This window comes from Charadrius vociferus, unplaced genomic scaffold (assembly GCF_000708025.1).
Source record: "Charadrius vociferus isolate BGI_N301 unplaced genomic scaffold, ASM70802v2 scaffold676, whole genome shotgun sequence".
Taxonomy (NCBI): Eukaryota; Metazoa; Chordata; class Aves; order Charadriiformes; family Charadriidae; genus Charadrius; species Charadrius vociferus.
Window position 1 is genome coordinate 339,046 of NW_009648661.1, and position 13,950 is coordinate 352,995.

Genomic DNA, 13,950 nt, shown 5'->3' on the forward strand with positions numbered 1-13,950 from the left:
ATAGTAGCACCTATGCCTCTAAGGTGTCTGCGCTTTTGACCTTACAGTGCCTGGGGATGTGCATTATTTCTCCTTCAGACTTTGAAAGCTGTTCAGATCTTGTGTTAACAAACCCATAATGAACTGTGGGGGAAAAGCTTTGGAGCTGTGACTCTAAAACCAGAAATCTTTGTATTTGTTGAAGCCCTTCATGCCGCCCCATTCCTATCCCCTTTAAGATGCTAGAGTTTCTCCAGAGCCTTCTATTTGCCCCATGTGTCCCAGCCCTCATTCCCAATAACCATGAAGAGGAATGCAGAAAAGAGGCCCCTCCCTTTATTTTTCATGGTAGACGATTCTCAATCCTTGCTTATATTGAGCTTTGTCCCCTCTGCTTCCCTCCCAGGGGCTGAGTTTTCATTAGCTTCACATCCTGGTCAGGCTCACAGATCGCTTTCATCCAGAACTCACCCTTTAGCCTGACTCAAGTCAGATTTCTCTAGTTAAAACTCCTAGTGTTTCACTGTAAAAACCCTCATTCCAAGTCACCACAAAGAGCAATTCATTTCTGTCCCTCAACAGGCCTTCAAGGGACAAGCAAAGGCTCCGGGGGCTGTCTCTTGGGGCCATACATCCTCCTATCCATAGCCATCAGGACTATTTAAGACTGTGTTAAGAACATGCCAACCCGTTAACAAGCCAAGGTATTTCTTCAGATTGTATCAAATTCCAATACAAAACATTGGTCACTACACCTAATGACTGCAGACACCAGAATTTAATTAAGAGCTATGTTTCTCACAGTGCCTACAGTGGCCGATGATTAACAGTTATGAACATAATTTCTCAAGCAAGGTTTTTCATCTACTGCAGCACTTCAATTCATTGCAGGTGCCGAATCCAACATAATTTTTGCCAATAACTCCATCAAATCTGTCACCAATACAAGCACATAATATTCTCCCCCTACTAACTCCAGATTTGCTAGTCCTTCATACTGTTAATCCAGCTCCAAAAAAGTCACATACGGGTGTTTCTATAGATCAGAGACCAATGACGAGTTAAGGAAAAAGGTCTGACCAATCACCCAAAAAGGGCTGCCAGATACTGTGCTGCTTTCTCAGCAGGTTCTTATTCTAGACAGGAGTTAAAAATTAGCCAGGTGCTCCTAGAACCCAGTTCCCATCTGTGTTACCCATACATTTCTCATCGAGAAAACCGTCTGGGCCATCCTCACAATCCTAACCTCTTGATGATGCCCAAAGAAACCAAATTATTTTTGGAATGTTAGAGATAGCAGCAACTGCAGCCCACACACGTGGGATTTAACTTCCTGCCACACACAATGCAAACAAAACCGGTGCAAGATAACTTATTAACATACAGCAACTATTGATGAAAAAAGTGCAATTAACCACATGCAGATGAGCATTGCCATGCTTTAGCTGAAAACTGATATTTCCAAGAAATAGGTTTCAGTGCTGAATACAATTCATGCAATATTCACCATTCACCTACACATAAACATTTCAAAGTATTAAATACAAACATTTTTTTCTCATATTGCCTCTGGCAAGAACCTCAAACAGCCTAGTACTGTTTTCTACAAGAAAGGAATTCCTCTATGAGGAGTTGCTATCAGAAAAGATCTGAGACACTCTCTGTTGTGGTGCAGTAGAAGACACCTGGGTTCAGAAAAGTGCTGTGCACACACAAAAATATCTTTCAATTAAAATTTTGCACAGTTTCAGTGTGAGAGAAAAATAAATTTGGAACAGAGTCACGTCAAAACCCTTTCCCTCAATGGTCAAGAAGCAGGAGAAATTACCGTGGATTTCACTTTTCAGAGCTCAAAATCAAACCCTACATTTATCATCCATAAAGGTACTGCCTCCTTGCTGGCGGCTGCTCTTTTGCTAAATTCCTTCAAATATTCCAGGTTTCTTTTGCAAATGAAGTTCATCAGAACAATACTGCCGCCATCTGCTGGCAGTTTCAGTTGTCACAGTTTAAGTTGATTTAAATGCAAACATTTTAGTTCATAGGCATTTGCTACTTTTCCCTTTCAGAAAGGAAGCAGAATTTTTACTAAGTATTCAGAGTGGTGTTATTGATCTTATCTGGGTCCCTGAGCTGGCATGTCATTAGGTCACTTAAAGGTAAACCTAGAAATCAAAGAAAAAGGAAATTAAGCTCCTAAATTTTGTACACATTTGTAACTGCCTTTTTGGTTGGGGAATTAAACATTATGCTTAGTTCAAATCCACCATTTAGGTATATCCTGTAAGTTCAGCGAAAGCAAGTTCACAACTTATCTCTAAAGAGAAGTTTTATAAAATAAAGCAGACCTCATCTGTACTGAAGGGACTTCTGAGGAGGAGTAATATGCCAAAATGGCTCAGAGTTGGACATCAGAAGAGGAGAATTTTAAATGATTACCAAAAAAAGGTAAAGGAACAAAAAGGGGTAGAAATGTGGGTCTTTGTAACTTTGACAGGTACAAACAGAGGGAACGGGTGACTGGCTCATGGTCATACATGAAGAATGAAAAAACTGCAAAACGAAACCAGTGCTTCTTTTTCCTAGCTCACTGGTTTTATCACAGAACAACTTCTCTTTTTCTTCCAGATAGGGCTCTGTATAAGCTAAAGAGCTTCAAGAATTTTAAATAATAATAGACACCTTCAAGCACCAGTGCCTGCCCCAGCTTCTTCCGCTCCCCAAGTACTGAAGCCATTCACATAAATCTGCAGTAGGACGGAACAAAACACAAGTGTCAAGACACAATCCTCCTGTATCAGCCCAGGATCCCTTAAGAAGCGAATCATTCCTTCTTGGGGTAACAATTCCCCTGAAGGTTTATTATATGAAAAGACTGGAAACAAGCAAATAGAAAATATGGCTTTTTTATACTTACGTCAAATCAGCTTGACCTGACCGTAGCATACCCATCCACAGAATTCTGTAAAATGTCAGTCTTGCATCTAAAAGAAATTACACGAAGGAACACAAGTTTAAACTCTGCATGGCCTTAAAGGGATTGCAATCAACTATTAATGTTCAAAATTTATTTCTATATAGACATTCCTAGGGCTACACAGGGAAGCTCTGCTCAGATTCCAGGTTGGATATGAGTACATCTTCCTTCCAAGCTACAAAATAAGCCTGCTTTTCTGGACAGGCCTGAGGTAAAATATGAAAAATCAGACAGAGAAAGGGAAAGACAGAGAACTGAGAGTGAAAGGAAACAAAAAAGCTGAGAAACAGAAGCAAGCTGTAAAATCCATGAATCTGCATCCTTTTTGTGTTGCGAAAGGCACTTGTCTTTGAAGTCTGAAAAGAGAGAATTTTATTTGGTGAACATAAAAAAGCCTCACCATATAATATTGCCTCTGGCACAAAATTGCTCTACGTCCCTCAGTTACTCAAAGCAAACTGAAAAGCAACAAGCCAAGGTGAGGAATAGACCCATCCCTCTAAGGAGAGCACAAGTGCTATCACAACTGAAGGAGGTGAATTCAGAGCGTCTGAATTCAGCACTGAAGATTTTCTCTCTGCATCCGCTTATAACACACAGAGAAACACCTTGCTGAAACAAGAGCTCAAATCAGGAACCAGGAATCAAAACACAGTCATCACAATACAAACCAAAACCTTACAACATGTAGGTTGTTCTTATAAAAGCATTATAACTATTATGTTGAGGCAACTTCATTATATTGCTGAGGCCACTTCAGCAATAACAATCCTTGATTTCCTATATATTGCTGTAAGCCCTTCCAGAGAAAGGGCCGTTTTGCACTCTAAACGGAATAACTTATAAAGACGCACAAAAGCAGGGACATCAAAGATAAGTCCTCATTCTAACACTAAATTGATAAAAGAGTCCATGATTACCCAGAATTATGCTGTATTATTATGCAGTTCCTAAAGGGGTTTCCCTTGTTGAGACTCAGTTACACACTTGAAAAATAAAAGAGGAACACAAAATGCTCATCACCTCATTTATTTGAACAGTTTTGTAGTATTTATCTTTGTTTTAGCAGGCTGTGTGCACATTGGACCGCTTTTAGATACATCCATCTGCCAATATCAGAGGTTTCTGTGCTGAGCTATTTCTTGCAATTGTTTTTTGCAAGATGGATTACAGCTGCAGTCACCTGAGGGACCGTGGCCAGATGCTCTTATTGCAAGGCCAGCTTTCGTTGCAAGCTGTGATGATAACAAGTAGGGCAAATGCTGTAGACATTTATGTTTGATATGTGGCAAATGAAGAAACATGGGAGGTTCAGACAGATTAATTTCCTGGGGGAGCGGGTCCCCCCGGAAATAAAATTATTATTTAACAGTTAAAGTCATTATTAATGCCTTTAACCAAATCTGAAATGGCAGATGGGCATGGCCCAGGTGGTTTAGAAGTAAACTGTCAGCATAAATTACTCCATTACCTTCCTCTGAAATTATACCTCCCCCGGCCCTGCACAGCTCATAGTGCTTTCTGTAGAAGGAATGGATTATTTCAAACACAATAAATTTATATTTGCATCTTGCTAGCAAACCTGTGGTGATTGTTGGATTTCTTTTCCCAGAGATATTCCCAAAACAGGAGAAAAGTTATTCAGGAATTACATCCTAAAAGAGTTATTCTGTCCCTCAGGTGTAATTAGTGTTTCAGGAGCGGCAGGGGGGAAGCAGCAAAGGGGCGGGGGGACCACCTGGACTCCCAAAAACCCCAGAGGTAAAAAAAAAAAAGAAAAAAAAAAAAGGCACCTGCTTTCAGGAAAGGCAATGCTCCGAAGAAAGCACCCCGCCGCAGCCCTGATGGGGAAAAGCTATCAAGTTTCCCGCTGAAGCCGGACTTTGAATGGCACTTGGCAGAGAAATCAAACACTGATTGCGGCGTTTATTGGCTCTCCCTCATGCACATGATCGGCTGCAGAGGAGGAGTTTGTTCCCAAGGCTACCGAGTCGGGCGTAAAGGGCTGGGGTAAGGGGGCAGGGGGCTCCCAACGGCTCCGGGGGGGTTTGGGAGGTGGATGTACAGCCCGGTAAAAGCAAAAGGAAGAAGATCAGTGCCCCCCTCTTTTCCCAGCCCCACAGCAAGGAGTACAATCTCAGTCCATCCTCCAAAATAGAAAAGAAACAAACCTCACCGGTACTGTCAGAGGTAGGTGTGGGCAGCCTTCTTGATGGGCTTGCATGTTTTGCTAACTCCTGAGGCTGGTTGAGCTTTGAAACCTGGCTTTATGATACTGTATAGCATATTTACTGATTAACTCCGTTATTTCTTTTTTCTGTGGATAGAAAAATAAAGTAGTTGTTTGGTGCTGCCTCTCTTTTACTGGTGGTGCAACAGAAAGTCCTCCTTTTCTTTTTCAATCTCAATTTTGTTGGGTTTTTTTTGCTCCTGATGCATTGACAGTTCCAGAGCATGGTAAAGTTAAAAGACCAGAGGTCTCTTTTCAGCTAGTTAATTCTTACTTTTCTTTGCTCAGTATAAAGTAGTCCATCTAAAATCACTTTTCTTCCTTTGTCTTCAGGTTTCTCTTTTAGCACTAGGTGAATGCGTTTTTTCTTCTTGTAAATTAAAATTACGTGTTCTCCGTTTAGTAATGGTTATGTGGTGTGTTGTGGTTTTTTGGTTTTTTTTAGTCAGGTATTTAAACATACATGTCTGTCTTCTCAGTTTGCTTTAGCTTAAGTTCTCTGTCTCTCTGATGATTTTGGTTTGTGCCCAGTTCATACACTAGTTCCTGGAAGCTTGTAACATGGTGTGTCGGGTATAAACTGTTGGCTGTTATTTTGAATGACTTGAAAAGAGGGACAGCTTCTTGACATCTGCGTGTTCGCTCTTGAAATAAAGATCCAAAACGGGACGGGCAGCCACATCATTTTCTTTGCTGAAGTAAAGCCATGGTCTCTTGACTCTGTACCCGCTGTTTCGCTGAGAATTGAAAATACCAGTTAGGCAATCACCTTTGGGAATTCAAAAACACCTCATCTCTGAAGAGATTGGTGTAAGAATCAGGAAATCTTAATTTTTATGTAGGAACGGGATTTTGGGGAAGATGCTTTTGGCCCTCCGTCCGTTTCTGTGGTGGGAGGAAACCTCACCCCTTCTGCTTTCAGTCAGCTCATGGTCACCCCCCTAAACGTGCTACCTTACTGGCCAAATACCGCCAGGAAGATGACCCAGGCCCTCCCCTGTTCCCTTAGGAGACATTTTTATCTCCAGTTTCCCTTCGGACATGCTTAAATCACCTGCTATCGCAATCCGGCGGCCGTGAGGGCGCCTTAACTTCTGTGCCCGCACCCAGAAGGGGGCACACGGGAGCGGCCATGTTGGGGCTGAGGGCTGGGATGGGAAGGGAGCGGGGGCGGCGGCCGGGATGCGCGGGAAACGGGTTGGGGGGGACGCGACGGGACACGATGGCTTCCACGCCACATCTTCCCGAGGTCAGGCTAACATGAAGCGGGGGGTTCATGGAGGATGAGGTCGCAGCCGCGGGAGGGCCCCTTCCCGGGGAGGAAGCCGGAGAAGGGGCGAGACTGTCCTCCTCAGCGTGAGGGAGTAGCTTCTCTGGGGAGGTAACGGGGGTGCGCACCCTGATGAGGTAAAAAGCCCCTCGGAGCTGAGGTTTATAGAAGCTAGAGGGACTTCATGACAGACCTGTGCAGGTGGGAGAGGCTGGGTGGGGGGGGGGGGGGGTCCCTGGGGCTCCCTCTTTTCCTGCCACGGAAAAGCAAGTGGCTGCAGGCGGCGGACATTTTGTGGGCACTCGGCTGGGCCTGTGCTACTGTCAGCGCCGGCCTCACCCTCCTTCCCCAGGCCGGGGACGGGGTGACAGGGGCCAGCACAGTTTGGGGAAAATGGTGCTGTTATCGTGGCGCAGTTGAACTTGCAGGGGGTGCTCTGTGAGGGTTGGCGGCAATGTTTTTCACATTATGGTATGCATTTCTGGAAGTTGGGGTTTGGGATGAAGGGCTCCGCTTTTCTCTGTTATGTGCCCTTAGGAAGCATCCAGGTTTCTCTTTTGTGGTAAATGAGTATATTGAAAGTGTAAAAATGTCTGTGGTATGGAAATGGCTATTGCAGGTACCTTTTGACATACAGTGTATTCCCTTGTCTTCCAGAGGACCCATCACCCAGGAAAATCCAAATAGCACAAATAAAACCACATCAAATACCATCCAGCTCAAAGCAGTCCTTAAGCAGTACATTTTTCTTTATTTCCCTGGGTTTTTTTCTTTTTTTTTTTGTTTTCCCCCTGAGGAGAAGGTTCACAAACTTGTCCCCCAAGGGCTGTTAGTAGTGATCACGTCCTCAAAACTGAAGAGGTACAAGTGTAGATTTGTCCACCTTGGGCTCACCCCCAACTTCAGTTTTCTTTTGGGCTTACCTCTAAAAGCACTTTTGTGAGGAAAAAGTCCACTTGGCTTTGATCAAGTGGATGGGTATAGACATTTGTTGATGAGATCAAGGCAGGTGTTTATAGACATCTCATCCTCAGTGTTTCTTGTAGAAAAATTCTGTGTCTGGAAAAATCATAGGGAAGTGGTAGTGTATATGATTTCTCACTTAATTGTTGAAGGAGAACTTAACAGGTGATGCTTAGAGGTACTTATAAAAGCCTGCTTCTGGGTTCATCCTGACAAAATAAAGCATATGACTTTAAAAAGGAGATTAAACTCTCCCTCAATATCCTTTAATTCCTTCTGCAGTATTAAAATTAGATGGGCAAAATTAGTTTATTATTGCGTGAAGTTGATTCTTAATATATTAAAAAAAAAGATGGGTCTCTTTCTTCACAGGTGGTATTGTAATGAGTGAGAATATCCAGGAATTACAGTAGTATACAAGTTTTGTTTGTTGTTAGAGAGTACTTGCTGTCTGTCATTACAGCAAACAGCACACTCATTGAAAGTGGAAGTCAACAGATTGCTAAAGTGTAGTCTGTAATACGAATGTGACTGGAAAGATGTGAACATGGAATTTAACGATATGAGTGCCCAAGGCACTCTACAGTGAAGGATGAATTACGGTCGTCATAGTTATATGTATGCCAGGATAATAGCTTAATTTCTATACGTGACGGAACAAGTTCTTCTGCTGGCAATGAGATCTCTGCACAAATAGCAGGATATAGTACTGCTCTTTCATAGTGCATTTCCACGGGTCCAGGGTTCTGCCTACTATTAGATGCAGAATCAATCAACGTTGGAAAAATGATACTTGTGATATTCAGTGGTTTGACTGTTTTGGGTGTTTGATTTTGTGGGTTTTTTTTCCCTAGAAGGTGGTGCTTGGATTTAGTGATTTTTAATTTTTTTTTTAATGTATGGTTGCGTATCAAGCACTTGAAAGTTTCTCTGAAAGAAGGATCATTAATGAGTTTGAAAATTATTGGCCAACTGAGAAGAATGGGGATGGTATTTTTCTTTCTAAAACTTTGATTTACTTAGTCACTCCGATGGATCGGATCTAAGTGTCATCTCACCACTGTGCGTATTGCAACAGTGTGTAGTGGCAGACGCATAGAAAAATGGTCAGGGAAAACTGATGTTTTTGCTTACTATACCTCAGTACCTCAGTGTCGAGGGAATTAGAATGTGAAGACTGACTGAATCTGAATGTCTGTCCCAACTGTCAAATTGATTAGTCCTAAGGATTTGTCTAGTCATTCTTTTAACCTGTTCGTAAATTTAGGCTATACTCCACATTAACAGGGCAGCGTTGATAGAACCAACACCCTTGCCTGTAGCTGATGCCCTTTCTACTTTCAGGTTAACAGACTTCTCATGATGGTTTTCTGCATGCTCTGCAGCTCTGTTCGCATCTGTGTTCTCTAATCTTTATTTATCAGTAATGTGATAGAAGGAAACCCCAGGTTTATCAGAGTGCATTAATACAAATGCAGAGAGGCGGCATAACAAGTACGGTGCGTGGACACAAGGACTTGTTCATTGTGGAAAAAGTAAGTGCTGTGTGGACAGAAATCAGCTGTGCATGTTGTAATTGGGTCATCTGTGAATGTCGCAGTCCTGCCATGCACACACAACAGTACTGATGCTAAATGACAGGGAGCTGCTCTCCTCCCTGACCTCTCATTCCTCCCTCACCTGTAGTTCTGCTGCTTAAAATATTTTCCCAGAATTTCAGATTACTCTTTGTCCCTCAACTGTTTTTTCTTCATGTTTCCTCTTAGGTTTCTTCTATCTACAGCTTATAGGGGAACTGCCAAACCTTACTGTCGCTTCGACTGGATTTTTTTTTTTCTTTTGGTCATAAAAATTAATTTTGCTTTTTTTTTTTTACTTTATTTGACTAATTTTTTTTGTACACACATGACGCACATTCCCCCCTCTCCAGGAATGTGCCAAATGATACATTACGTGATCAATTCCAATAATACGGTAGGAATTGTCACAGGCTTCCTTTCTGCTGTGCTCAAGGTTTTATGTAACCAAACAGTTCTCTGATTTGACAAGTTTTCCGAGATGTTTCTTATTATGCTTGCAGATGAAGTATTTGACATGTATCTGTGGGTTTGATTGTCCATACAGTGACAGTTTTGTGTCAGTAAGGTAGCATTTTGCTGGCTGGCTAGAACAAAAAATGTAGAAATCAAAGACAATCCCTTTTCAGAAGATAAACCAACTTAATTCTGTTTGTTTGATGAAGCATTACTTGTTTGAACTTTTATACATTATGCCTGCTAGTGGCAAAATACAATAGTTCAGTTGACTACAGTGGAGGTGCAGCAGTTCAAGATGTGGCACTGTGTTGCCAAATACAAGTGCAAACCAAGGAAATACAAAAGCATTGCCAAATAAATTATTTGGTTTCAATTTTCTTTTCATTTATTTATGTCAAGTTGCATTTGTGACGCGGTGCAGTTGGAAACCCATCTGTGTTTAGTCCTGCCTTATCAGCAAATGTTTTTGTGTGCTGTTCTGCTGGGAGGCAGTGGAAAGACAGACAAAAGATGCTCTGAAACTCCATGAAGAAGCCACCAATTCCCAGTGAAATCAATGATACATTCTTTGGGTCATGAGGAACCTTTACCAAGCGGCAATGTGCCTAGCGTGGACAAGTATTAAACAGATTTCAAAACAGGACTTGGGAGTAAATCACTATATGCATTGCAGACTGGTACGTGATTTACAAGGGTGCTCATAATAAGTTCATGTTTCATCTTGAATCCGCTTTAGGCCCTGCATCTTGATCAGCTCCTGTTGACACAAGTCCAAGGTAAAGGCAGAGCATTTTTGACGTGTTCTCTGAACACTGTGATGTTCCCCACCCATTGAACAACTGTGGAATTGGTTTGGTTTATTGTCCTTGGAAAAGATGATTCCTAGGTTTGATTATGGATAGATAGGAACTGAGGGGCACTAAGGTCTAGTTTGTACAGATGACTGTTTATTCTCATGTAAAGGCTCTTGTTTCAACACTTAAATATATCTGCTTTTCAGGTGCTCCTAGCCCATTTCTAGGCAACCAGAATGATTTATCTTCCTCCATTGTCAGCACAGTGATGGAAAACCCAGCCTCCTGTAGTACTGGTAGCAGTTCACCCCATATTGTCTTCTATTCCAAAAAGGAAGTACATACTGATTCTGAGGAAAAAAAACATGAGCGGTGCTGGCAAAGAACACACAAAAAACATTCTGGAAGAATACTCGCAGACAGGTAGAGATGTGGAGAAGAGGCTGCATGAAGTGAGTGCCAATTTGGGTCAGCTTCTTAAATACAGATGAGATTTTGTTCTTTTTGTCATTGCTGAGTCTTTGGACGGTTTTGCCGGCGCTATTTTGAGCAGCCTCTTGGCTGCTGTAAATTGTACTTGGCCTGCATGATTCCCACATGTCATTTGACAGACAGAAATAGGTAAGGGGTAATAATGTTGTTGGCGCAATCCCTGTAAAGGTGTTCCATGGTCAGTCCACCACTGCTCAGCGTGACTAGCTGGTTAACTAAGAAATGTTTTTAAAAGAGAAAGAAAAATAAAAGAAACAAAAATCGCCCCTTAATTTCCATACACGTGCTGCTCCCAGCGTCTTTTTTTTTTTTTTTTTAAGGTTACGTATTCAGTGTTTTGTTTGGTTTAGCATGGCTGTTTGTTCTTTTTCTCTGTTAGACCACTGAGCTACCTGAGCAACAGAAAATCAATTTAAGATTGATCATTGCTGATTTGCAGACCAAACTGATGGAAGTGCAATTGGAGAGAGATGCGCTTCAGGATACCAGGTACAAAGGCCAAGACAGATGTGTTCTGGAGTGTGTATATGTGGGCTTTGAGAGGCACACCAGCTCTCCTAAGTGAGAAACTTGCCCTCAGGAATGAAGACAATTAGACTGTGACGCCTTGGTTTAGAAAATGGCTTATTACGTAGTTGTAAAAAAAGCAGTTAATCAACCTAAGTGTTACACCTTGGTCAGAAAAAAAATGCATGTTGTGAATCCTGTTTTGCAAATTGTTTCTTTGGTTTCCAAATTCAGACAAAAGGAATCCCAGAGCCAAGAGAATGTAAAAATACAGCTAGAAAATACTATTGAGGAGCTGGAAGCTGCCAACCAGCTCCGGGAGGAGATGCTGAGGGAGGCTGACAGCCAAACTGAGCATCTGAAAAAGATGGTACACAGCCATGAGGAAGTACTTCTGGAACTACGTGGCATCCTAACGGACTATGAAGACAGCACAGGCAAGAAACTCTGTGAGCATGAGAACGTTACTACCCTACACATCCACAACCTGAGCATAGCATTTGCTGACGTCCTGCGAGATTTAGACTCAGAGGTGTCATACCTCAAAGAAAAGGTTGTCCTGGTATGTGGAGAAAGTGCTACTTTTTTTTCTAACACTCTGTGTTCTGTGTTTTGGAAAATATTTTTGTAAACCCTGTGAGCTCTCGTCTAAACTGGCTTAAGGAAATGGTTACAGCATAAAGAGGTACAAATGCTACTTTGCAGTTAAGATGACAGGTTCTGGTACGCCAGCCTTTTACACTGTCCCCAACTTGAGACTTATTTTAGGGTTTATTGCTGGAATTTAACCTGTATTGTGCACATTTTCATAGTTAAAGATGGAAGCAAAAGGAAGGAAATTATACTTTGAAAACTTCTGCTTAGACCACCTTTTCTCTAAGGTTAGCATTATCATCTGTTTACAATAGGTGGAAGAAGAAGTTGAGTCATTGAGAAAAGATTCACAGGCCCAAAAACAACTTCTGCTTCAGCAACATCAAAATAGGTACCTGTTCTCCATTGATTTATTCATGAAACATTAGTAGATGTTTAGATCATTGTTTTCTGATGATGATTGTATTAGGGGAGGGAGTGGCTGGGGGGCAGCAAGCGATGTTTTTGATGACTTAATAAATGTTCCACTACAGATGTTTATTTGCTCTTGACTTTGTTGCCTTTTCCTTCCTTGCTGACAAGTACTTCCTTGCTTTCTGTTTTATTCACTGCCTCAAAAATATTATATTGGAAGAATCTGTACACCTTACTTTTGTAAGTGTAAATGGTCCATCAGGTGGACTCCTAGAATTTGAGAGACTAGGTCCAAAGTTAAAAGAAAAGATTGAAAGTTATCGCTTCGGTGGTTACCTCAGCTTTTTCTCACTAATTTAATTAAGAGCTTTGTCCTTCCTTGTTCAAGAAGTCCTAAGTTCCCCTGCTCTCCATTGAATTACACAGTAACTTTTTTAAAAAAAAAAGGGTCAGTAACTCTGTACATAATATTTCATTCACAGTAGACTGCCACGATTCTTACATTTCTGACTACTGAAAAATATCATTACCTCTTCAGTGGAGAAGTTATTATTTGCCAGGACTAAAGTTCCAACCAGCGTCTTCTTTACAAAACAGGATTGAGCAGCTAATAAGTGAGCATGAGCAGGAGGTGGCAGCACTAACTGATAAAGCTAACAGTGCACAGAGCTATGCAAATAGTGTCCAAAGGCAGGTGGAGATCATTCAGTATGTTTTTTGATTCTGCTATAGAAAATGTTAAGAGTAAACTTAAGTTGGGAGAAAGCTTATGCTGCCAGTGTACTTTGCTCTCTCCCATACACTTTTTGTTTCTTGGTGTCTTTGTTTAAAGAGTTAAGCAGTCCTTGCATAAATTATTGATGAAATTAAAAAAGGGGAAAAAAACAAAACAAAAAAAAATTAAACCATGCTATGTAGAGGACAGGCAAAATAGCCATGCATTAGGCAGACTCTGAGAATCAGGAGACTCAGGCTGGTTCTCTTCTCAGACTGCTGCCGTTCAGAAGAAGGGTAAGACCGGCAAAGTCAGTGGAAGCTCAAACTGGCTCGATCCATCAGCTCTGTTTTTGCCACCAGCTTTTGGAATGACAAATCTGTTTTCTGAGTTGTGAACAGTTTCTGCAGAGTACGTGTCTAGCATTAAGGGATGAAAGAGTATGTAAGCTAAGAGCTGTGGCTGAGTGCAGGTTTGGGTGGCTGCATTGCACTGTGACCTTTGCCTTCTAAACATTCTGTGGATTTTGATAAAAATTAGTTTCCAGCAGCATTATTGGTTGAATCACAAACACAAGTGGGTAGACACTTGGGTTGTTTGCATACGTGTACAAATAGTAATGAATGGTAATTTGAAAGAAAGGGTAATTTTCATTTGGGATGGATAGGCATGTTGGTACTGTTGACTTCGATAACAATTGCATGAGAATAAAAAGACACTAATTCTCACCAGCCACTTGGTAACTCACAAATCAGTTCTTATTATATCAGTTAAAAAACTGAGGACATGACATGCATTGTTGCAAACTTAAGATGAGATTTAAATGTCAGTATGCATTAGCACCTGACTTGCATATTTGAGTCTGAATAGCTGATAGCAAAATGCTTCTTAGTTTTGCCTGTAGAATAGCTGGGGTGCATTTGAAAGCAGACTTGGCTTTCTTACAACTTGCTTGAGAATAAATGAGTTATCAGCAGGA

The 13,950-nt window shown here is 41.5% G+C and overlaps 1 protein-coding gene across 1 annotated transcript in view; it reads left to right on the top strand.

Annotated features, from left to right (window-relative positions):
• Positions 1-6,469: 6,469 nt before the first annotated feature.
• CCDC158 (coiled-coil domain containing 158) overlaps positions 6,470-13,950 on the top strand; it is a 27,126-nt gene continuing 19,645 nt past the window's right edge. Inside the window, 6 exon segments of the mRNA XM_009886491.1 lie at positions 6,470-6,567; positions 10,584-10,701; positions 11,121-11,230; positions 11,483-11,810; positions 12,157-12,233; positions 12,854-12,964. Coding sequence (XP_009884793.1) covers positions 6,470-6,567; positions 10,584-10,701; positions 11,121-11,230; positions 11,483-11,810; positions 12,157-12,233; positions 12,854-12,964 — 842 coding nt within the window.